At 37.4% G+C, this 27,185-nt stretch overlaps 1 protein-coding gene across 1 annotated transcript in view; it reads right to left on the bottom strand.

The window, feature by feature from the left end:
* EPHA6 (EPH receptor A6) overlaps positions 1-27,185 on the bottom strand; it is a gene marked incomplete at its 3' end in the record, with an annotated part of 381,057 nt that overhangs the window by 179,633 nt on the left and 174,239 nt on the right. Inside the window, exons 4-5 of the mRNA XM_082277981.1 lie at positions 19,719-19,874; positions 11,182-11,517 (exon numbers count right to left, since the gene is read on the bottom strand). Coding sequence (XP_082134107.1) covers positions 11,182-11,517; positions 19,719-19,874 — 492 coding nt within the window. The remainder of the gene's footprint in view (positions 1-11,181; positions 11,518-19,718; positions 19,875-27,185) is intronic.

Below are 27,185 nucleotides of genomic sequence, written 5' to 3'. Positions count from 1 at the left end.
AGTCACCAGAAGTAAAATAATCTCTTGTATTAAAATCTGGAGAATTCATATTACTGCAGAGAAATTAATTATATTCTTGTTTCCTGTTACAAATACTGTAGTTTTTACAAGGACTATCATATATTGCTGTAACTCAGAATAATGGAATCTTTTCATACTTTAAAGTCCGAAGAGTATGCGGTAATAACATTTACCCTTATTAAGTCTTTTTATCTTTAATTATTGCAAAGGTATCTAAAAACCCCCAATAGATAAGCAGGACTTTCTAAGTAGAAAGAACAAAAAAAACCCCCCAAAATTTCCACGGAAAATATGAAAATATTTCCACAAAATTATATATTTTTAATAGCAAACAGAAAGATGTTAACATATTAGCCTGTATTTAGTTTTAGTTAGACTAGTGAATCAGTGAAAAACTATTTTTTTCACACTATTTATACATATATTGAAAGACTTTTTTTATAATATAGGGATGCACATAGAAACAAAACTACATATAGTATTATGCTTTTTTACCCTTCAAATATATTTAATTATAGAAAAAAATTACAGACCGATATTTTAATTAATCTTCCATCAACTGAGACTAATAGTGACTTGCTCATAAAAAATGACATATATTCCACTCACTCCAATTTTTTGGAAGATGCTAGCATTATTCTCTCTAAAACTGCCTTAGAAAGCTACATTTTTCATGCCTGACAATACAACCATCATCTTAAAAGGAAAACAGATTTTATTCACAGTGCTGCTTAAAAGAGCATAGCGTTATTACGTTTATGAGAATGTAAGGATTATCTAGGAAGTTTATCCAGAATGCTACTATAGATATGGAAGACCAGTATCTGCATGGATTTCTCATGCAGCAGCCTTTTAGAACTGTTCATCACCCAGAATTGTGGCTGTAACATCCCTGACGTTTAGCTAGGCACGTCAGGCCCTCTTTACAAACCAGCTGTGCTACAGATCAGTGGTTAACAGAAAATGAAGAATTATAAAAGGAGATCATGAAGTAAATGTGATATTAGATAAGGTGCTCAACAGATAAATCCATAAAACCCCCTGCAGCTTGTCCCCAGCCCTGCAGAGAAGTGCACTGAGACACTTTGGAATGGGATGGGAAAACCTTACAGCTCATGGTAATACCTTAGTGGTGTGTTCGGGGCAGGGCTGGAGGCGTTGGGACCCAACTTCCTTTCACACCAGCTCCTATGGGTTGCACCATGAGAAACTGTTCACAGTGCAATTGAGCTTCAAAAATCTCACAAACATTCTTTTGTTTAGCTGAGATGAATCAATCCTTCAGTATTAGTGCGCTCATGGATGCAGCAAAGGTTTCCATTGCCACTGGCACCACTGAACCTGACTGTTCCAGGAAAAGGTCAGGGAGATGAATGCAGATAAAACCCTGCTCTTCTGCGAGACAGAATTTCCCAGCAAAAAAATAACACACATCAGGGAACTATGCTAATACAACTCTGCAGTCACATACATTCTCCAAAAAGGTACAGATTTTCATCTTTCATGCTCTCAACTTGCTTCTTTGACCAAAAAAAAATTCACTTCCAATTACAAGCAAGGGTATTTAAAGCTAAATACTGACAAACACCACATAAGAAAAATGTGATTTTCTCTATTTCCTTTCCCTGAAGATTTCCTATTCTAGTCAGAGTTACATTATTTATAAACTGAAATAAATACTTTCCGTAAATTTGCATAGAGGGATGCTGAAATATCAGTTAAAATATTTTTCCCTTTTAGAATAAATCATATCTATGAATGAGATATCAAAAATTCATCTCATGTCTAGTTAGTAAATGATATTTCTAGCTTGACAGAAAAGCGTATGAATTGAGGGAAAAGACAAACTCATATTTTCTCTATTGTTGATAGACTGCAGCCCATCATCCTTGAACTGAATTTCCTCAATCCCAATACTCCCTTACCCTACCCTGTAAATTTGGTTTTTTTAGTCCTCATTGATCTTGAATTACAGGCTAAAAGAAAGAATTGTTAGAAAATTTTAGGAGAACAATCTAATTTTAAATAATGGAGCTTGGAGTTTAACATTATGTATATAAGAACCAGTTACTGGAATTAGACAATTTGTTTCCCAGATAAATTTGAGCTAATATAATATAATGATAATTCATTTCTAAACTGTAAAATTCGGTATTGGGAACTGGCTGAACAACTTGTCAGTAGTTTACAGGAACATGAAACAGCTGTTTGCCATGTATAAGAAGTTAGAATTTATAAATAATCTAGAAAACGCTCATTAATCTCTGAACACTTCAATACAATTACAGATCAAGCTCATGATTTAGAAGCTGTTGCATGCATTATTTAAAATAATATGGAAAATTAAAGTTTAAAAATACAACTTCATATTCAGACAGGATTAGCACAAAGACAAATCTTGCAAATGTAAATTAATTCAAAGAATGGGACTTAATTAACATTGCAGCAATTTATAAGGTTTGCCATTAACTTCAGCAGAAAAGTTGTGACTAATTATCCAGGTACTGTGGATGAAGGCAAAAGAACTAAGCAAGAGTAGAGGAGACAAGAGGAGTGTTCAGGAAACATGAGTAGAGCTGGGACTACCATGCATTTTTATCAAGTGGGACATCTGTAACTGACTGGTAGTGAAACAGCTTTGGGACATTAAATCTGATTTTGCAATTAGAGATTCCTTGTAAATATTTGCTTTAAAACCTCAGTTTTAAAATGCTGGGTGGTTTAATGTAAAAGATGACATTGTTATTTCAAGGAAGAAATACAGTGATGAAATTAGTCCAATTTCCTGAATACATGTGTTTTTAAAAATTATGAAATTTTTTAGGGTTTTTTTTTTTCACATCACAAATGATTTTATTACCGTGGCTCACTCTTTCACTCAGATTTGCCATGGGAATGGTACTGTGTGTCATGTTTGTTCTCCTTTTGGCTATCCTGACTCTACATGTAGACAGCAAAATAAAACACTTGTATGTGATGCTATGTATGTCACTTTTGCAAGAGAAAACAAAACCAGAATAGTCTGAACAGCCAGTCCTTCACAGAATTAGTTGCACTTTGCTCCAGGTCAAGAAGTATGAAAAAGATTTTCAATGGTTTTATTGAAAAAGTCCACTTTAGAACCTCTAGCCATGTCTTGAATATCTGATAATATCCCTGCTTAAGTGAAGGTTTTAAGAGAAGCCTTAAAAGAAGAGAAACAAAAAAAAATACGCGTATTAAATATGCAAAAATCAGTTCTCACTGGAAACCAAAGATTGCATGCTAGATGGAAATAAGATTTAGCAGATTATGAGTGTGGCTTTTTTCTCCCTTCTCTTGCTCCTGGCTAACCAATGCACCCCTAATCTTGACACTTCTTGCATCTCTCTGCCAGATGAGGATTCAGACTCAAATATGATTTAAGTCTCTCTTCAGCCAGATGGTTTTAAATACAACATGTATTTCTAAATAAAATATTAAGTATGCATATCCTGGCTAACTATAAACTTTTCAGAGGAGCAATCTTTATTATTCATTCATAGGAGCACAGCAGAAATTTTACCACAGTAGGAAAACATTTAAATATGTAACGCAGATATGCAGATAGCAAACAGATGTCTCGCATTGTTAGTCTGGGCAGAAAAAGGTAAAAGCATGTTATTAGAAATATCTGGAAGCTAACAGAGCTGTAAAATAAACTTTTCAAGCTTAGGCAACTGTGTAAATTTGAGTCTGCTCTCATTCCAAAGTGCACAACTTAATGCCACTATTGTATATAAATTAAAACTATTTCCAAAATGTGAGCCTAAGGCAAATGCATATGAAAGAGTCAAGAGTTGTTGAGTAAATGCAATGAAGAAACTACTTTTAAGAAGAAAATGAATCAGGCAAACTGCTAACAACATTATTGCTTTAAAGACCCAAAGCATTATCAGAATTGGTTTGTGATTTCCCTTGTCCTTCGTTTTGAACACACTGCCCAAAGATTTATGTGAAAGTCATGACACGTACAAACACACTTTGTGTCAGATTGACCATTAATGTCTTCCTTTACTACACTTGAGCAAAATCATTCCTTTTCCAAGAATGCAACAGAAATCTTCATTTCACATATTGGAAACACCAGTTTCCTTTGGTTTCTTGTTGCTGTTGTTTTTTCTAGTTTGCTTGGTTGGTTTTGTCTTTTTTAATGAAATATCTTTCAGAAATTTTTAGGTAACCTTTGAAAACAGAAGGTTCTTGATGTAGCTCTGAAGATTTCCCCGAGTTGGTCAATTAACACTTGTTGCAGAAGTTTCTTATTCACCAGTTTGTATCTGAAATATCTTGTTCCCTACCCTGACTGGAATACTCAATAGTGATTCTTCCCACTATATATCATTCACTGTGAGAGGTTCCAGATAACTGAAATGTGCTTAATTATCCCAACATGGTTCTTAGACGAGTTTGGAGATAGCACCAATGAGCTTATTTGACATTCTAGTTAAAATCACCACAGTCAATAAATACACATCTCATTCTTAGGGATTTTAATCACGTGCTGAATGCCCTTCACAGATACTGACTACAATAGGAACAAACAAAATCGAGGCATATTTCTTATCTCAGTGCTATGTGCCTGCCAATTTCTTTGTAATGACTATTTTACATATTTCTCCACAGACGCCCCTTTCACAAATTGAAATAAACTATTATTATTAAATATAAAATTGTTGCAGCACTTGGGCATTGCAATTTAGTGCCTTCAACTTAAATCAGAAATTTACTGAAAATGCATGTCATGGACAAACTGCTAATGGTTATAAATAATGGTTTACTCTACAAAGAAAGAAACTATTATAGAAGCTGAAAGACCACACTGGTAAGTAAATTGTGGGGAAAAAAAATACAGTATTGATTAACCTTTCCCGTTCTCATTCAAACTCTAATTTAATTTTGTTCTCCTCATATTGTGCAAGTTAGAGGAACATATCTTAAAAGATATGCATTGGCTGACTCATAGCTAATTCTGGTGTATGGGAAATGAAGGTAAATGCAACCAGGTTGATTTTTGCTGCCTTAAAAAATGACTGGCCATCCATATTTTCCAGCAGAAAAAGAACATATCTGTTAAAAAATTTATAAGCATAAAAAAAATTTCAAGAAATAAATCAAGATTGTTCCAAAAGCCACTTTTCTCCCATGAATACTGTAATCAAGCATATGTGCAAAGAAACATCAGCTACAAGCAGTGTAACTGTACAGAGGTGACCAGCAGATGAAAATCTGTGATTACTAACTATGTTGCACAAAGACCTTGGCTCCAAACTCTTAATTCTGGCAGACCTGAGCAAGTCTGAGAACTGAGAAGCAGAATTTCTGCCTTGTGGTTTTCTTTCCAATTGAAAATTCTTAATTTCTATACACACTGATATAAATATGTATACTCACATCATTAAACACACTGAATATTCATTGCATAATGCTGAATTCCTTTCAAAAATGTATTGTGTAAATGTATTGTTCAGAAGTGACTTAAAATAGAGAGCATGCATCTTGAGCTTTCTTAAAACTGTAATTTTTACTATCTACACATCACATTCAGTATAGATATTTACAGACTGTCCCTAGGCAGTTACCAACAAGTTGATATTGCTCTTCAAATTTTTCATGAAAATAGCATCAGCAGTGCTGATAACAGGACAGTGTTTGGTGGAACTACCAATGCAGCTGCAGATACCCAGTAAACAAATGCCATAGATTTCTTATTTATTGTCATCTATGAAAATTTCTTTCTTCCATGTGGCCTTGAGCTCTGGAAATGTCTGATGCAAAGTTTGGTTACTGCTTCATAACTGTCTTTTATGTGACCTGCTCTTCCAATAATCAGCCATTAGAAAGTGCTGCTCCTTTAGATAGATTAGCTATTAACATAAACAATTTGGAAGATGGTTTAAAGGGCTTCATCATGTCATTATCAAAAGAGAAGCCTTCTTGACTTTAAAGTTACAGAGGACAATCTTGTCTAGAGATTTGAGACTCGAGGGGAAAAAAAAGGAAACTTGACTTTTGATTAGGGTGAAAGATGGATGCTATTGTGGAAATCAATTTAGGATGAGTGAACAGGGAACTCCCCTGCCACCCCAGTGAGGATCCTGAAACTCTACTGTCACCAGCCAGAAGGATTAATCCTAATAAACTGTCCTGGTAGTGTTACTGAGACACAGAATGACAGTCAGATGAGGCTCTTAACCACTTACACCATCTCCACAGTGATTATACTACTGTATGCCATTAATTCATGGTGATACAGCCATGTTTATTCCTGGAAGAGACACTGAAATCCTTCCATGTATTCCTCAGTTCCCACAGCAATGAGTGATAAGAGGTTGCTCTTTCTACAGACTATCTCCGTGGAACTACAAATATGTCTGAGAAGCCACATGTACTAGAAATTGGCCTTATTTAGAAAAAAGAATCAGATAAAGGCAAGCACTTTCAAACACTGGCAAGATTTTACCATCAGATTAGGAAACATCACTTAGGATTTTACCATCAGATTACGAAACATGACCTAGGATGTATCTGCCACTGGCTCACGTAAAATAAGATGTATTAGACAACAGAATCCTGACAGATTTTCACTTTCAGACTGGAACTCTCAGCTGTCAACACCAGACAGACACTGAAAACTGAGCCAGGTGTTTAATATGGGCGGGTTAGGGTGTGTGGCCTCAGAGTGAAACCTCTCGTGCCTCAGATTCTGCCAGCTGGTAGTAGGTCTTTGATGTCACAGAGACCAGAGTCACCCACAGACTGCAGGACTGAGAAAGGACAAGCCTTTCCAGGATGAAGTGGCAGAAGGAGAACTCCTCCAGTGTAAACTCTCCACCGCTTGGGATATGTGTCATACTCCCACTCCTTGTGTAATGTTAAAACCTTCTCTGTTCTAAAGGAATAGAACATATGAATGCACACTGAGTGAATGCATACATGGACTGTTATTTGAAAACAGGAACTACTGTTTTAAGTTCTGTTTTGCTTAATTATTCATTATTTACTACTTTAATTATGCATGAAAAACCTCAAGTACTCCTGAATTTTCTTTAGGCAATGCAGACACTGTGGCATGCTAGGAAAGTTATATAGTGAGATGTCTCTTCCTTCCATTAGTCATAAGAGAAGCATAAATTACAATTCAGCATATAATTCTCTGCTTCTTCACACAAAGATTTAAAGTCGACTGAGCACAATTACTTTGTACTCAGCATATTTACTGCTGTATAAAACTTTCTCTCTCCCATAAAGAAAAGGCATCCAGGCACTTTTCTGAACAGCAGCATTGTAGAACATTTTTTGATGAGGCTTTTTGTGAAAACATGTTTTATCTTTCAGTTGTTTACAAATCACTTTAGCTGTGATTTGAGAAAGTACTTAATATGTGCTATGTTCCTCCTTGAGCAGGAACTTTGCTTAAGTGCTTTTCTGAGCAGAATCGTGTTTATCTATCCATTTATCTGAGTTTAAAGTAGGGATTATTCTGGTATCTCAAAACATTTTGAAACAAAGCTACTCAAGAGTAGCATACAGATCACTTCCCTCAGCTCTCCATCTGCAACATTAGTGGTTTTTAACACACCCTGCCCCATCCTGCTTTGCTACACTGGCTGGACAAGGCACAGCACATGCTGTGATTGTACAGGACCAGAAATAAATAGATTTTCTTTGCTAACCAGTCAACAGGCAGGCTGACTTGTCAGTCAGCTGGTGTTTTTAATACAGAAAGCAAACCTCACATAGTTCCACTCTGCTTTTCAACTTGCAGAGCTAACCAAGGGCTTGGTGATTCTAAGGAGTCATTCTTCAGAACTGTGTTGAATCCTTTTCACTGTTATCAAACTTGTGTTGGCTTTATGGTGCCTGACAAAGTGACCACAGAAATTTTGTTTCCTTATGAAGCTGAGGGGAAAAAACCAAGCCTATGGATGTCACATTGTATCAAATTAAAGGAAAAGGTAACAATATTACCAAGTGAATTTTACAAGACTTACTGATATTAAAGTCAGTAATTATTTGTAGTATTTGGTCAGGTCTGGTAATGCTTTAGACATCAAATTACAGAGAATTTTGAGGGATGCAGTTTGCAAAGCCTTTTTAAACTGTTACTTTCCTTTAGACTGCTCCTTGTCGCTGTTAAAGCTGAGTACTGCACTTAGTCATGTTGGTACCTGTGACCGCACGAGGAGGCACTTAAGATTTTAGTATTAGTTGTGGTAGGGCTCTGTGCATAAAGATGAGTTTCAATCACTTTTGAATTAGTTCACTTCTCCTGTCAGTAAATATTCCCCCTCTTTGGTGCTCTCAGACTACCCACTTCACTAATGTGGCAGAATACAATTCTTCAGTTGCCGTGGATGCCCACAGAACTCTTCACCGGATTACTTTATTCAGCAAAATGCCAACAGCAATATTCTTCTCCAAAAAGAGAGAAAACCCCCTGAAGAACAAGCTAATAATTTTTCATGTTTAATGATGAATCTGTTGATTTCACACAAACCATCCAAAAGGAAAGACCACTAGAGGGAAGTAAATCCAATATGCTCAAAGAAAATAAAATGCCAGCTGCTTTAAATTATTGTAGCTAAGAGAATGGTCTGGATTTGCAACAGCTGAAGGTTTTGGTCTCTATTCCTAACAAAGATAAGACAACTGAATATAACAATCTATATCTTTATAAAGAGGCCTTGGACTTCATGCAATATACATACCAAAACCATTAAAACAGTGTGTAGGAAAAGACTGCATATAAAAAGGTAGTATGAACATGGGATAAATATGTTGTGTAAGTATAATTTATTATGCACCTATATCTTTCACATTACACACATCAAATGCAAAAAATTTCATTTAAACCAGTATGTTTGGACTTCTGGTAAAGCAGACATTGAAAAAAATTATATACTTTTGATTTGTTGGCATGTCATATGTTTAATCTTGGATCTTTGTTTTCTATGAATAAGCGCACAAACCTGCAGCATCATGCAATAACTACTGTCCATTTCATCAGAATTAAGATTATAAGGAAAGACTGCAACAGTGAGTTTATAATAAAATCTCTGCACTGTTCCAAAGTTTTAATTCTACAGCTTACTGTTCTGAGGTTGGATACCCTAGCTTTTTCCATATCCGTTCTTATTTATGACTAAAAGTAACTCACAAAAAATGTTTATTGCTCTCTCAATACTTTCTATCAACAAAAAACTCCATGAATTTTCTTCCACGCTTCATACAACAGTGTATTTATTTTTCTTGTCCTTTTAAATATATATTCACCATGCTTATGGTTTTATACAACTACACAGTCTGTAAGCCTACAGAAATGGTTTTATCTTTATAACTACATTTTATAGATGACTTCATTTCATTTATTACAGTGCTTTCTCCTGCAAAGCTGTCTCTTTATATCCAGATAAACTGACAGATATTCTGAAAATCTGGTATTAAATTCTCTGAAGCCCTTCCAATAGCATTTTTAGTAATGTAAGAATTATTAAAGGGAATGCAAACAGTCTAGAGTTTACTGTCAGTGTGTCAAAAATTATCAAAACATTGGTCTTTTCCCTGTTTTGAGTAAACTGCAGTGAAAATCTATATCCTTAAACCAGGGACAGACAACAACAAAAGACAATATTTTTTATAAGCCTACCACTTAAATACACATCACAAGCTGTGTTCACACAGCTGTTATCCACTTTAAAAATGAACTGTATTTCAGGTGACCTCCACCTGGGCGAGCTTGCATTTAATAGCATGGAGCAACACATCTAAAAGGAAGTTTACATAAGGCAACTTTCTGGCACCTCACTTTTCCCCTTTAGTGAGAAAGGAAAAGGGAGATGCAGGTTTCCAACATGATACATTGCCTCAGTGCTTCAGGCAGTTCTCAGTGCAAGGCCTATATATCATTAGGCATCTTATATAATTAGCTCTTCTGTTACCATCATGGACAGTGAGTGAGTGTGTTTTGTGCTTCTCCCAATCCATTTTCATGAATATTATTAGTATTACCATCTCTGTCATTATCATCATCATCACCATCACAGCAAGCTGTTAATTTTTGTATGCCCAAAGGCAAACAAGTCATTACTTACTCATCAACAAAACTACTTGTCCCAGATACACAGGTAAGCAGATTTTTGCTAGGCTGTTCAGTGAAAGAACCCAGGGCCTCCCTACAAGTGGAACACAACAGGATCCTCCTGAACATTAGCACTTTTACTAAGCAGAAACAGATTATCAAATGTGTTCTACTCAAAACAGTAGTTCTGCCAGCTCAGTTCCTGTTCTGCATTAAACACTTCAGCTGCAGTTGCAATGTCACTGCACAGCAGGTGAAAAACATTTCTAGAACAAATGTCAGCAAGGGATGATTTTGAAATAACCTTCTTTTCTACAGTTACAGAAGCCAGAAGAGAGCAGTGCTATATGGATTGCATTGCTGGTAACCTATGATGCTGTTTCCTGGCACAGTAAGTATTTCTAAAGAAGAAAAAGTTGCAGAAATAAACAAAAAATAGAGAGCTCTTTTAGTTTCCCACATTTCTCACAAAGATTCACCTTGGACATGAATTCAAACTGAAATGGGGGCAAGAAAAAACTCAAAACAATAGTGCAAAGTTTACAATTACAGGAAAAAAAAGAATCTATTAGGATAGCTCACCTGAGGAAAGGGCTCATACAGATGCTGAAGTATCTTACAGTGAGGCAGTACTGTATTAATGCTATGAAACACAGATACCAAAGAAAGTGAGTTCACTTTCACTCTGCCTTTGAACTGTGTAATGGATAACCTGTGGTGTTCTTCTCTTGCAAAACTGAAATTGCAAAAGCACCAGGCAGACTCCAGTCCTGATGAACCACTGACACAGCTGGTCTCAGATGGCAAAAGCTTGCACTTAATTTTAAACAGAAAGGTATGGGTGTGTGCCCTGTGTAATGGGGTCAAGGGCCAACTGCCAAAAGCATTTAATGCCCTCATCAGCAGAAGATGGAAGTCCTCTGGAAAGCACTTAAAAACATTTAGCAATCTGCAAAACACCCTAACGGGCTGACCCAGACTTCCAGGAAACAAAGGATCCCCAGAGTGAGTGCACAGATGACAGGGAGACACAGAGACAGACGCGCAGTGCTGGCACTTACCGTCCTGGTCTGTGGTGACTGTGATAGCTGTGAACTGCTTGGGGGAGAAGCTCAGCTCTGACACCCCGTTGGTGGCCTCTATCTCAAAGGTGTAGTTGACGTGCGACACGAAGTCGAGCACCGTCACGGAGGAGTTGATGAGCCCCGTGTGCCTGGGGATGAAGCGGATGCCTCCCCCACAGATCTCGCACTGGCTGGCGTCCGACCCGCACTTCTTACAGATGACGCTGTAGGTGAGGTCCTTTCTTCCTCCAGTGTCACTCGGGGGGCTCCACTCCAGCATCAGAGCTGTTTCATTGATGTTAAAAACCACATTCCTCGGGGCAGAAGGTGGCCCTGCAGAGAAGGAGGGGAAAGCCTGTTAAGCCACTGGTATGTACTGTGGAGAAAAAAATTGCCTTAAGGCAATTATTTGCAACTAGAAGACACAAGAGTTATGTCTTAATAACAGATTCAATGTAAAAATTAAAAGTTATCTAAATATAATCCTTGAAAAAATGCAGGAACATTGGAGACATCATAAGAAGCTGAATAATCTAAATGACTTAGAATTAATTCGGAAAGAATTTAAGGCAACACAAAAATGACCGGATAACACAAATTTTCAATAAATGGCTCTTGATGCTGTGGGATACTGGGGCAGAGCTCAAACCACAAAATTCATATCCTTATTTTATGTCTAGTAATGTAGGCTTTTCTGAGACTTAAAATCTTTGACGTTCTATAAGAGACAAATTGATTAATAAATAAATAACAGCTTTGGAATAACAACAAGAAGTAACATTTTTGTATTAGTTCTGCAGTGCCAGATATTTATTTCTCTCCTTCACTGCTTATCCCCAGGGATTTCTTTGCTGCTGTTCATTAACAGGGTTAGGTGGCAACAGGCCAAGACTATTAGGCACAAGAGACGGTTTACAAGTTTTCTTTCTTTCCCCCCTGGCATCTCATCAGCATCAGGATAACAGTGAAGACATCACCTTTGCAACTTAAAGGTCTAAAAGGATGACAACGAAGCAGGAGAAAAAGTCCTTCTTTAAGGCTGTGAGGAGGAATGCAAAGACAGTTGCAGCAGGCAGAATGTGGGGAAGCTCTCACCCAACAAGCAGGTGGTAGAGCTGTCTGTGCACTGTCAGATGAACCACAAGTGACCCCTTTCCAATTTCCCACTCATCACACAACAGTCAAGGAATGCCCAACAAGTTTTAAGCTGTTTGCTAACTTACTGTGTAGGATCACATGAAGATCACCTGAGGCTTGACATATACATAAAAATAAATATATAGAGTGATCTAGTGATCGTCTCCCTGTACTGAGCACTGGTGAGGCACCTTCAGTCCTATGCCCAGTTCTGGGCCCCTCACTTAAAGAAAGGCATTGAGGGGCTGGAGTGTGCCCAGAGAAGGGCAACAAAGTTGAGGAAGAGTCTGGAGAACAAGTCTGATGAGGAGTGGCTGAGGGAGCTGCGGGTGCTTAGCCTGGAGAGAAGGAGGCTCGGGGGGACCTTATGGCTCTTCACAGCTCCCTGAAAGGAGGGTGCAGCCAGGTGGGGGTCAGGCTCTTCTCCCAGGGAACAAGGGACAGACCAAGGGGAAATGGCCTCAAGCTGTGGCAGAGGAGGTTCAAGTTGGATAACAAGAATTTCTTCACAGAAAGGGTGGCCAGGTATTGGAATTTACTGTCCTCAGGGGTGGTGAAATCAAATTCCCTGGAGGTGTTCAAGAAACAATGGGATGTGGCACTTAGTGCTGTGGTCTGGTTTACAAGGTGGTGATTGGTCAAAGGTTGGAGTGTGTGATCTTGGAGGTGTTTCCAACATTGATGGTTCTACAATTCTATGATTCCATATCACATTCCACCCTTTAACGGAAGAACTTTACCACCTAATTATTTTTTAGATAGGAATTAATGAAGGGGTGAAGGAAAGGTAGAAATTGTTACAGGATATCTGAATCATCTTATCTCAATTTCTTGTTACATTATTCTTCTTCCACTTAACGTGTTTCAACCACACGCTTACAGATGTACGGTTCTCAAAACCAATTTGGACATAATCCCAAAATAAAAATTATGATAAGAAACACAGACTTGGAAAAATGAGAGGCCTTATACGCCAGATGTTGATATATGTGAGATGACTGTGGTAAACTCAACTGCTGACCTCCGGGTTTTTTGGGCTGAGTGAGTTGAATAAGCATTATATTCTCAGCTCTCAATAAAATCACAGGGCTTCACCAATGATTAGCAGAACTTGTAAAACTTTCAACTTGCTTTGCAAGTTGATGATGATTTATACAACCTGCCAATAGGACTTAAGAACAAACTTTTGATTGAGACACTTGTCAAACTTTGAGTGAGCCTTTCCTTACTTCAGAGTTTCTTAAGCAGACTGAAAGGCTACAAGGAACATTTGCAAATGACACCAACTAACTTTTACACAGAGTGTAACATTCATAATTTTTAAGTGATGCCCTTTATTTACCTATGTGGCATAAGTGTGGGTATAAAAGCTGTAATGCTTGTAAATAAAAAAGCTGGTATGGTGTGGGAGTGATAATGTGAACTAATAAACATTAAGCTTTTCTGTGAGCTGTAGTTCAGTTGCTTTTTCATTTCTGGTCTTTAGTTGTAACTTTTAATAACTGAGATTATGTTTTCATTATAATTAATTTTGCCCTTAAGTAAATGATGAGTTATCTGTCGAATTTCAAGCACTTGATAATTAAAATATATGGAAGCGTTACACTGCTTTGTAATTTTAGTGGATAAGTGTAAAATCTTTTGAATGGATGAGCATTTATTAATATATGTATTTATCCAGAGTTCACAGTTAATAGATCACCTAACTTCCCACAAAATCACTGTGAGGATGATGGTTCTAGCTACTCTGGAAAACAGTCCTGAGGTCAGAATAAGCTAAAACCAGCACACACTACTTCAGCTTCAGTTCTTATTATTTATGTTCAGAGGACAGGAATAATTATGTTTCCTCTAAAGCCATGCTGTGAAAATGAAATAATGACTGGGTCTTAACAAATTCCCACTGTTAAAACCACGGAGGAGTTTTAGGAATATGGAGGATGAGCCATAATCACACATCCATATGTGCATAACTTTAAGTGGATCAATAATCCCCTTGAAATAATTGGTAATAGTCATGCACTTAAAACTAAGCATCTGTGTAATTGCTTGAAAGATTGGAGTCAATGTTTTAAAACTGTCTTAAATTTAATCTTACATAAACTATAGATATTATGACAATGTGTCACCACAGCTCACGCTTTTTTTGTACTGTTTCATCAATTTCGGCAGGCCAAAACAGGATTTTTATGAATCTGGGCAGTAGGAGAGTTTTGTCTGGCTTTGTGGATTTTAATTTTCAATCAGATTTTCCTTGTGCTATATAAAATGGCATCTACAGAAGAACCAATACAGTAAATAAAATACTCTTTTAAAAATACATATTTTTCACTTGTACTAGAGAGTGAAGGTTCTTATAGTCATGATTTGGGACTTAATCCTCAATTGTAAGAGAAAACATGTATTACTGTGCATTCACATTTCAATGAAAAGGAAAACATTATCAATTATGTTAGAGGTGTCTTAAAGTATACGACTGTCCTCTTGAAAATGCAGGAAAAACCCTCAAACACACTTCACGCTCAAGGCCCCTCATGCCAATTTGCATGAGGATTAAATAGCTTTTTAATTGCTGTTAAATTATGCCAGTTAAACTGTGATTTCATGCAAATATTAAGCTGTAATGACATGCAGTGAATCATTTACTAAGATTTAGAACTTGGAACAAAGAGAAACAATTAATTGTAATCCTCAGATTCAGCTAAATTATGTGTCACTGGGCTTTTATGAACGTGGCCTGATTGCTTTCTTATCATTTATATATTATACAAAGATTATTGGAAAAACCTGGCAGCCATAACCCTTCTGCAGACATTTGTATGCTCTCGGGGTTTTCCTTATATTGATTTTTAAGGAAAACAAGTATAATGGTGAAAATAAGGGATCCTTTCCTCATGGCAAAATTCATGACATCAAATTTTATGCAAAAGAATAAAATACAGTTCAGATAGATGAGCAGTACAAAAACATGCAGCTCTTCTGCTGAGATGGAACTCAGCCAGAGCGTGAGTAATGTCTTTCGCTTCATTTAAAAATTACAATGAGGAAGTATTGTGACACTTTCCGCAGAGGAAACTGGCATGGATGTCTCATGGTGAAGCGGGTTTGCTCTGAAAGCAACAGAGCAGTCTGTGCCTCATGTAGTGCTTTGCACCTCATCTTGTTTTATGTATTCTCTTCCTCTGTGAAGGCAAAGTGCATTTTCCTGTGTATGAAAGAAAGAGGAACAAACCCAGCAGTGCAGAAGTCTGGTGAGGATGATGCAGTATTTCACACACTAGAGTGAAGACTGTCTGGAAAAAAACCTGTTGCTTTTCAAGCGTCCATTATACACTACTGGACTCTTGGAATTTTGTGTCATTTGACTACTGAAGTTACAACAGAAGGGCAAAGATTAACCACCACCTTAGGATAGTCAGAATCAGCATCTGGCTGTGCCCCTTGAGCTCGTAATTGCTTTTTGATAACATATACGTGGCATCGATAAATAGTGTCACTTCATGTAGAATTACATTTTCCCCTTTTCACTTACTCTTTTTCTTTGAGGCAGGCAGGAAGATTAGAAGTCAGTGACTGCAAACCAATACCCCAAGTCTGAGCATAGGGATAAACTGCAAACAAGTGTATAAAAAAAAAAAAATATATATATATATATATACACATGTCTGTTTATATATAAATAACAATAGAGGCAGTAAAGACTTCAAGTGTGTTGCCTGATTTTGCTGCTGAAATATGCTGTTGCCTCTTAAAAATAGAGGATACACTTTGTGGCACAGGTTACTAAACAGAGCACAAGTTTGTCAGGTTCAAATTGTTTAAGCATAACATGAAAAGAGAGATATTCAGACTCAGACAGCTCAGACAACCAATATAAGCCTGCCTGACCTTGAAAGATGGATCAATCCATCCAATTACTTTATAGTGGGAAATGTTAGACTTTATGTACAGAGTAATCAGACAGGGGATTAGATATGATGCTATTTGTTGCTCACTCTCTATGCAGGGAGATCAGTGATAGAGTACTTGCATATGGCACAGAAATACAATAAGGAGGAAGAGTAGCAGTAAGATTGATAAGCAGTGTACGTCAAATGAAAAGAGCCGAGGAGAAGGAGATTAACAATATATTCTAATGTAATTTTCATTCCTCTTATTGAAATTAGATTTCTATTATGGTGTTCCACAAAGTGAACACTCTCCTTTAATGAAATGCAGCTACATAAAGTAAAGATGGGAGCTGTACAATTTTGCAAAAGCACACAGCACTTCCACAAAATTAACTGAAGTGGATTTGAAGCTCATCTTGAAAGAAGTGGATGCCTATCTTTTATCAAGGTGGGTTTTTTTTCCATAATGTTGCATCTGCAAGTTTCCCAGTACTGAGAAAGAGTTCTGGAGTGAGGAATACTGTCTAACCCCATAATGCCTAACCCTATACAGGCATAAAAAGAGAGAACACAATATCTACCTATCTTAGGCAAATTAACTTGCAGGATGTGGGGAAGCAAATAAAATGGGCATCAATAAAGTCAGTCAAAATGTTTGAACATGATATTTGTAAGGGGAACCCAGTATTCATTCTGTGTTTCATTTAAGAATAATTCTCATTTCAAAAATCCCAAGAAAAATTTCTATTTCTTATGTCACGTCTCATATGTCAAGATACAAATTTGAAAATAAACGTCGAAAATGCAGATCTGCCCCAAAGGTGGTTATGTAAAAATGGCATTTCATTTCTGCACAGCATTTTCTGTCTATTTCCTCATTTTCTTAAAACTTTTCTACTCCTTTTATTATAGTAAAGCATGACAGTCTGGAAGGAACAGTCTAAATTCCACTCATATCTGTATCTTTGTTTATTAAATTTAAATTAGCCACATCTGCGCAGATTCAGCAAAAGCACTGAGGTTGTATTTATGACAGAAACATAATTTTAATAACTCAGAGACTAATTTGAAGGCAGTGGGGCTAAAGATATCACTTAGGGAATAATTTGGCCTGAAGACTCTTCATTACTGCTGATGTGCAAGATAAGAACACAGTCTGCCTGTCAAGAGCTTCAGTGTCATTTGCAGAGCTGACGATTAGTGAAATAATCATCATTGTAGGTGTAAGATGAACACATCTGCTGTGACAATCAATGAAGTACTGATACCTTGCAGCCTAGGCTGAATGGGAGACAATGCATGGTGGCACTAAACCAAGAAACAAGAATGTGCTTCACTGTCTCCTTTATTTCTTCTTTCTCCCAAGTTGAGGTGAGATGAAGCACTGATACCCTGTTGTGGTTGGTTTTTTTCCTGCCTCGACTCACTCAGTTACTTTGGCTGACATCCTCAGCAGGAATGTGGAGGTCTGGCACCACGCTTTTCCTGACAGTTTTCAGCCAAAGCAGCTCTCTGCACTCAGATTTGTTGAGAAAGCAGCAGAGTGTTGAAGTAACTGCACTCTGATGCCATAGGGCTCTCATGCTCCTCCCTACCTTATCAACATATCAGGGTATCAGGGCTTAAAATTGTGCCCTGAAAGATAATTATGGACTCCATATAAAATTCCATGTATGGGTAATTTTTTCAAAGAACTTTCAGCAACAAAAAATCAATGACTTGTAAGTAATACGGAGCTGCATCTGCATAATGTATGAATGAAACCTTCTTCCTAAGCAAGAAAGTGTCAAGAACGCTTGGGATGTGCTGGTTCTTGGAGTAAGTTCTTGGAGCCTTTGCTTGAGGCATTGATTTGAGTGGAATTGTTTGTAATCACCATTTTCCTGTGGGAAGCCTGAAAGGATGCTGTTTATTCCCTCATATACTTTGTGCACAATGCCAGGCCTGTGTGCCTTGCTCCAGAGTGAGCTGGGACAGGGGGGATATTCTCTGAACCCTGAGCTACTGAGGTATCCAGAGGTTGGGACTCACCTTCCCCTCTGAAAACCCTCTGGTTAGATTAGACAATATTCTGCCTTTGGGTCTGAGGGGTGCCGCTTTTAGTGACCATCACACTCGTGTAGCGGATGGACAATGTCTTCTTCTATGTAATGACCTCAGTGCCTATGACTTTGTAAATCAACTTCAAATTATCAGGTATATTCCAAATTTTCCCAATCTAGTGTCATTGGAAAAACCAGCATGAGCAGAGGAAGTAGCTCAATACAGTCAGCTCACTTATTTTTATGTGATGCTGCATAAAACATCCCAAAACACGGATATGCACTGATAGTTATTGCAACAGCACCTTGTTTTTAAGGTTTTGTCTCCTAAAGTCTTTAAGAAACTTTACTTAATACTTAATCTGTTAAAATACTGCATGAATTTAACATATTAGTGTTTTTAGAATTCTCTTAACTGTGGCACAAAAAGTACTAAGATTAAATTTTCTACCAAAAGAATTAACAAAGTGTTATACTGAAAAACTGTGTGTCTTAGATGATTTTGCAAAGTCTTTAATCACCTTTCATAAATAAGTGATTTGAATAGCCTACTAAGATATAGTATTTCACCCACAGATTTTTAAATACTGCTGTTTGTTCCTAGTTTTGAGATTAAACAGATATAGTTGTTTTACAACCAATAAATTAATTCCAGTGAGTAATAAAGCATGAACGAAAATCTATAAGAAATATTTCATTAAGTGGTAAGAAAACATATGCTATATATTTCTAGACATAAGCCCACTGATCAAAGTAATAAAAATCTCTTCTCAGAATTTCTACCCCCATATTGCTGGACATCAGGTTTGCCTTAAGGATAAATTTAAGTTAGTCAAAAATCACAAAATTATGTATTCTAAAATTCATCCAAAAAACCTAAGGAATTTTCATTATCACAGTCACATAAGAGGGAATAACTCTCTTAAAAGAAGGTGATGATGCAAGAGGTTTTAATCATATCTCCTTCTGATTGGATGCATATTTTCTCCTTTATGGTTTTCTTGTCTTTTTTGAACATTTAGTTTTTATTTGGTTGTGTGTGGATTATATTTATTTTATACTTTTCATTTAAATCTGAGGAGAGAGCAGAGCATATGATATCAGTTTTTTTCTTTACATAACTCCAGCTTTTTGAAATTTTTTGCACTAGCATATTTTCAAGTATATAAGATGTATATTATTGGTAGTGAAAACACATTGTTACCCATATGACAGTGATTACTCTCCTCCTACTGTATCTCAGAATTACAAGATAAAAAGTCACCAAACTAAGAAACATAGGTATGTTTAGGGTTATCTAGACTAGACAGAAATATGCTGTTTGAATTTTGATTTTGAATATCTCTTTTGGTTAAGTTAAATGTAATTATTCACAAAATGTAGAAAATCATAGGTTTTTTTTTTGAACACAAAACCAAATAAATTAGGCAACAGAATTGCAGACACTGGTAATGATCAGACTTACGGGTACATGCCATAGTTGGTGGGTCCTTCTCAGCTCTGAAATAACCCTTCTCACACTGACAGACAGAAGTTGCTTCTATGTGAGTCAAACTGTGTGGAGGGCACTTGGAGCACTTCACATTTCCAGCAAATGCTTTATAGAATCCAGGCCTGCAAGCTGCAAAATAAGAAGGTAAATTTCATTAACAGAAGAAAATTTTGGTCATAAGCAAAATCTGTTCCAAGCAGTTACAAGGGTATCTATTTCATTTCCAATCTAGGTGTTTTGATGATACAATTCTTGACAGTTTTTATTTTGGTATATGAACTTAAAAAAATCTGAAAAGCTGTTCTTGGTATATAATGGGGAATTGTTATGAGAGAGAACTTCCCAATTTATAGTCAGCCCTCAGTGCTGCTTGAAATTGTCTATAAAGAACTTCACTACTACCACTAAACGTTATCTTTTATGTTACAACAAGAATGAGATAATTTCTTATCTGCCAGAGCTGTTTATATGGCTTCCTTATTGAAGTAATGGATAAGTTGCATTACTTAATATATTTACCCCCACAATGCCTATGAGACAGGGATGACATCCCTAAATATTTATGGCTGGGTCTGATTTGCCTGCAGTGCCCCAAGAAACCTCTGACAGCAGGGCCACAACAGCTGGTCCCTGTTGGCATGAGAGGCTGGGGATGAGGAAGGGATGAACTAAGAGATGAAGGAAGGAGATGCTGACACCCTCCATCACAACCTACACAACCCTGAGGCTACTCCTGATTGTGTTAGGAAACAACCTGGATAGCAGCCAGCCTTGGGACAGGGAATGTTGGGATGCTCAGAGCTCATCACTTCCCCAGTTACTGGGAGCTGGGGTCCCTGCTGTTCTTAACCACAGCACAAGCTCACAAGCCTTTTTTTGCTGGCCTTTAAAGCAGAAACAAGTCATTAAAATAAATCTTATCCCAGATCTGCCAGGCATGCATTCTGAGATATTATTTTAAAATCATCCTCAGACCTCATCACACACATTTAAACAGAGATTTCTTTCTTTTCCTGCCAGCTACCACGTTTGCACATGCCAGCATGTGTTGCAGTTACCATCTTCTGGCTTCCCCGTATGAAAACATTAAAAATGAAAGAGCAACTCAGACATGCACAGATTTTACAGATTCCTCTTCCTCCTGACTCCTCCAGTGGTGCAATGGAAACCAGTGCTATAAATGTAATTTTGAAGTTCCACCTGGGTTTTTCTCAGTTTGACATATTCAAGACCATTTCCTTTACATTGTTTGAGGAACCATGTAGTATTTCCTTTTCTTGTAATAAGATACAAAAAAATGTAAAATGAGGTGTTTTTAAAAAGTACCTCAAAGTATGCATTTAATGGATTCAGTGTCAGTTCATACTGAGTTATTAAAGAGTATTAACTCATAGACAACATATACCCAGATCAGTTTTTCTTCTGATTACAAACGCTTTTCTTGATGTAAAAGCACTTTCAGTAGTAGTTGAATGAAAAGGAGTGAGATGACACTGAAAAAGATAACACTTGATTGCCTCTCAGAACCCAAGAGCCAATTCTTCAAATGCAATTTCAAGAGTTTAATTTTGAGCCAGCAATTTCAGCAGTTCTCCTCCTAGTGTGTTGATCTGACTTTGCTGAATAGACATTAGGGAGGTATCCTGCCCTGCTGTCACTGACTGGGAAAAAAAAAAAAAGGATTTCTGGTGTTAGAGACAAAAGAGGTGGGAACAGCAGGGATTTTCCCCTTGGAAGTAGGCTACTGGTCTGATGCAATTGTGATAATAGTGAGTGGCAATTTTCCACTGGTTGGAAAGACAGCAGGTTTGGTGCAGGGAAGAAGGCAGCACTGTAGGCACTGACTGAAGGAAGGAAGGAAGGAATTCGGAAGGAATTCGGAAGGAATTCGGAAGGAATTCGGAAGGAAGTCGGAAGGAAGTCGGAAGGAAGGAAGTCGGAAGGAAGGAAGGAAGGAAGGAAGGAAGGAAGGAAGGAAGGAAGGAAGGAATTCGGAAGGAAGGAAGGCAGGCAAAACTGGGGGAAGCGTGTTATGCTTGGCTGCTCCTTTCTTATCTCATGCCCAAATTGTGCCCCGGTAAATATTAGATCCTTGCTTTATTTCATACATGATGTTTGTGACTACAGAGCTGACAATTCCAGGTTACAGCTTCATTCAAAGCAAAATGTGAGCTCTTTAAAATCCTTATTACTTCTGAAATTCATGTCTGTCAGTTCTGAAATCATTCCTTCTTCTCTTCTGTCCCCCAAACAACAAACCACTTTGGATCAAAAGAAACACAGCATTCTCTTTCAAGAGCAATATTTTTACTAAACTTCAAGCAGTTCACTATTTCAAAATAAAACTCAAGAAGAAGATGAATTTCCAATTAAAAGAAAAAAGCAAATGTTTTATTCTGAAATGGTATTCTCTATTGTATTTAAAGCAATTATGTTCTTGACAAGGTAACTCTCTTAAAAGAAAGCACATTTATACTCATGGAAAAGGTGGGGGGAAAATAATGGATTAAGGTAGATAATTTTACTTCTTTTGAAGTCAACTCAAGTACATCTATCCTATAAGTCAAGTATGTATCAAATTCTGTGGCAGAGAAGCTACAGGGATATCAGGGAAGTTTCTCCATGGAGAGGTTTACAAAGCCATTGACAACCCATTCCCCATCCAAATGCAGAATCCCACAGTCATGATTATTGATACTTGCAAATAAAAAACAGCCCTTCATCAACAAGATAAAGTGACATAAGCTGAAAGCCCTAAAATGATCACAAGCTTGAAACTCATCTCTCTGGGTAACAGAGCTGACTGCCAGCATTTCTGGTGAAAGGAAATAAACTGCTACTCTGTCAAAGTCAAGGAATATGCACCACGAATCTGAAATACAGCACTTCAGCTGCTGCGCATATCTAAGCTCAGACTCTGATAACAATTATTGTGCTTCAGTGGCAAATTAACCAAAATAATTGCTAAATTTACCATTTTCCACAGAATAACTGCAAATGATTTCTAACGATGACTACTCAGGAAAATATAAGGTCTGTTTTTATCTGTGTTACCACAGAGTATTTTTCTAACTTCCAAATCACTGGGTGACATCTTGTTTTCTCTAGTATTATCGACAGAAGTAACTTTGTGAGTTACTGATTATAAGAACTGTATGAAATCTGACTTTTGTGAAGTCTGGGGAAAGATAATACATTGTCTTAATGGTTCAGTAATTAGCTGGGTATCTGAATGAGCAATTCAAAGTTTTCTCCAACGAAAGACGAGAGAGCATACAGAGAAGCACTGATAATTTAATTGGCTTCATAAAAGATAACACATCTATAAACGTGCTCCGTTACAGCTTCACCAGGATTTGACTGTGAGGTTTGGAAACTACAGAAGTTCTGTAATTAATATGATTTTCCTTATTTAATGTTGAACAGATGGTGTTTCGTTTTCTTTGTTTGATCCATGGCCACCTGTGGGCCACTGCCCTGGCCCAGCCCACCCTGCAGGGCCCAAGGTGGGGGGACAGGCTCTGCTGGTCCCCACAGAGGTGCCAGGCCCCGTGGTGTCCCCACAGCCTCAAACAATGTCTGGGTGTCTCTTATGGCAAGCTCAGAGAAAGCCAGACCTTGCTGAGATCCATCTGGGAAGCGGGACACATTCCCAGCCCTGGGGATGTGGCCAAAGGCTGCCCTTGGCTCAGGTTGGTGGGACATGGGGCCTGCTCTCCTGGCATTTTTCGGGCAGTGAGCTGGGAGAGTGTCACCTCGTGCTGGAAGGGACAGCATTTTCAAGGATCTTTTGAATTGCCCAGTCCAGTAAATAAGGCCAAGGCTCCATCACTCCAAAACACAGCTGTGGGCTCTCTTGTGGAAGAGTCTTTACTGCTTGAGGTTTTTACAGCCATTAAGTTCTTCCCCAGCCTCAGGGGTGTGCAATGTATGGACACAAAACTCAGAAAATGCAAACACAGTGATCATCTGACTGGTCATAAACCTTGTTCCTTTAAAAAAAAAAAAAAAAACGAAAGCAGCATTTTCACTACTCTGTGGGAGCACATCATTGTCAAAGATCCCTGTTTCACAGCATCTGAATTAACCTCTACAGTGTTAGTTGATGAGTCCAAACTTATGAACAACTTTTAGGCATGTCTGACACTGTTGGTCTGTGGGTGGGAAGGCATTTGTCATGAAAATGGATTTTTTATAGCTTGCTGGGAACTCATCAATCAAATTAAATCAAAGAAGATTGTTGTCATTTAGAATGAATGGCAAATATCAGTAGCTGTGGAAGAGGTGTTTTAATCTTTCTGAATCATACAATTTGTTATGCATTTCCACCTCATATATTTTTTTAACCTTGCTTACTGGATCCCACTAATGCCCTGTGAGACTGGTATCTTTCATATTTGTTATATTCTGAATGATTTCTATTTTAAAGTCCTCTTACACTTCTGTTATCTGATCACTTCATAAAAAAGGCAATCCTATAAGGCCTGTTCTATTCTACCACTGTGCACAAAGAAAGAACTATGATATTACTTTAACCAATTTATATTTTAGCAGAAGCATCTAGAAAAGAAAAAAAAAGTATATAGAAAAGAACATGGAAAAGAATGCAATGAAAGTTAGATGTTGTATATTAAAAAAGGCAGAATACAATCACAAAATCAAGATTAGGATACTACAGAATTAGAACAATAAAGCTATGAGGACAACTTTTGATTTTGAGTACTATCTGGTTAAATAATCTCAAATCTCTCCCACATGATTCTTGTTTTATTCAGGTCACGAATGGACTGTGAGGGGGATTCACTTTGGGTCATGTTCAAACTGATAGTGAGACTGTGCAGGATGAGTTGCTAGAAACCTGAGGCCTTGTGAAGAATCCACTGGAGGAAGACCAGCCATCACAGATTATATATTATCAAACATGCTGGTTAGTTCAAACCACAAAAATAAAAGGCATCATGTATCAAGAAAGCAAAGCTCTAGGTGGATTTAATTCCTACAGATAGAAAGGAGGGGACAGGTGACACCCCTAGGAAATTTAGTGACAGAATGACCCAACTTTGGGGGGACAACAGACTATTTTTCCTTTTTTCTTTGCAATAAATTTGATGGGTTATATTTCTGGGAGCTTTGGTATGCACTTAAATGCATCTGTGTTCATATGCTGCAGTCAATCTCTTCTCTTGCCAATATCTCTGCTAATATTTCTATTCTTAGACTTGGAGAACTGATAGGAGCATTACTCAAACCCTTGACTTTAGAGAGGAGCAAGGCAGATGAGACAACAAGAGGCAGGCATGAGGCTGCCTCTTCAAATATAACTACATAATGAAGATAGGTAAATGAAATTAAAAGTTCTTCCTCTTTGTGCTAATTCTGTTTTCCCCCCAGTGACTTATCTTCTGTCATTCCCATACTTCAATAGTCTGTTGAGGTTGTTTATGAAAATTATTAGAAGAAATGACAAAGGAGATAATTGCCACATATCAAACAGTATTTTCAGTTCACATCAGTGCATTTTTTTCTCTGTATAAAACACTAGTTTCAATACAATAACTTGAACAATTATTCAGGTCACATACCAGGTTTTAAAAGAATCTGAGGTTTATTACAAAAATACATACAAACAAGATACTAATGATACTACTCTTATCACTGCCTGTCATACTAGATACAATCCAACAGCTCATCATAGAGCTGGGGGCTGTGCTACACAGCTCAGGTGAATCTTCTGCACAGACTCCTTTTTGTATGACCAAAAAAAAAAAAACCCCAAAACCCTAACCTAAACAAAACAAAACCAAGCATCCTAAATACTGAACTAGAATTTAAGAATATGATTCTAAATGCATAGGTACTACTTAAAGAGATGGAAAATATTTTCAATCCTGATAAAACTGTTTTTCACTTAATTCTTAGAACTAGGTGAATTTTTTTTCTAGACTAATGTAGTAAATAAAATTTACTAATACAACAGGTAGATGGCATGCAAGGGTGTTCCAATGAATACAAAATTAGCAAATTAGTGTTCCAATAAATACAAGCAATGAATGCAAAATTAGCAAAACAATAAGCAGCTGAACTGAGGTTCATTTCATTGAAAATACCAAGCACTGAAACTACAGATAAAGACAACATCCATAAAAAACTCCCCTGTTCATATCACAGGCTACACAGCTGTAAAGAGGGGCTGCACCCTTTTCAAATTACCCCTTTAAAAGTGTTTTATAAACTGTAGTCATGAGTCAAAAGAGGCTCTATTAAAGAAAAAGTTGCTATATTGCAACTTACTGCAGTTTTGTGTGGTTTTAGTTCAGATACTCCTTCCTAAAGTCTCACAGAAGTGCCAAGTGACAAAGCTGGCTGGAAGACTGAGGTACTTTATCAGTGATGGAAGAAGAGAGAAAAAAGCAACAGGATGCACCTTCACTGATTGATGCTGCTGGTGGGGATCCCTGAGGTCCAATAAATTGGTTGACATGGGAACTACAAATACTCAATGCACTGCTCCACACCCAAATTAGTCTTTATTTCTGTTGCTATTTTATTGATAGACCCCATAAAAAAACCCCCCATAATAAGACAGATTTCATAAACCCTTGAAGGAGACAGTATAAATACTATTTTCTATGCTGCATAATTTTTAAAGGAGCATCACCGTGTTTTAGGAAGATAGTGAATGAAAGGAATCAGTCAGGCTAATTAGGGCACACAATAGAAATGGTAACTGAGGAATGTGACAGCAGTGAAAAAGAAGGGAAGTAATTTCCTGCAATGTATCAGTGCATACTCCTGGGATCAGGAAAGTCCGCAGGAAAAGAATGGAAGGAAAAGATCATTACATCTCCAAGCAGCCATCTCCAGCACCTCCAGTAATCACCTTTAAACAGGAGAAATGTAACCCTGAGAACACTGCAGGGCAATGCAGGAGTTACTCACTGAGTCCTCAAATCTGCCCACAGTAGCTATGAAAACTCTTTATTTTGGAGTATAATAGTAATACTTTACTTTATTGTTCTTTTTTTAATTTTTAGTCATTGTTCCATGGTTGAAATTAGCTGGAAGCACTTTTGGGGGGAAGGGATAAGGCAGCAGTGTGATAAGTTTCTCAACACTGTAGTGAATGCAGCAACAAGAAATACCATTTATTTTACAGAATATCATTTTACGGAAGGAACCTGTGTTTGCTGGAATTTCTATCATTTCAGGAGGAATTAGTGTCCAACTTGAAAGGCCATGAAAGCCTCTCTTTTCACAGACTCATTCGTGCTCCTATGTACAGCTAAAGACTATCAGGAGACACTGCAAACAGGCATTAGACAGTACCAAATACTTCTTTCTGCAGGAGAAAAAAAAATGGTCTGAATAGATCAGATCCATCTTGTGGCTAATTCCTTTTGCACATTATCTATCTCCCTGTGTCTCTTGGTGAGAACAGTT

Source organism: Coloeus monedula (assembly GCF_965178545.1).
Source record: "Coloeus monedula genome assembly, chromosome: 3".
In the NCBI taxonomy this organism is placed as follows: domain Eukaryota; kingdom Metazoa; phylum Chordata; class Aves; order Passeriformes; family Corvidae; genus Coloeus; species Coloeus monedula.
The sequence above is the reverse complement of the archived record's forward strand: the minus strand, read 5'-3'. Positions and strand labels throughout refer to the sequence as shown.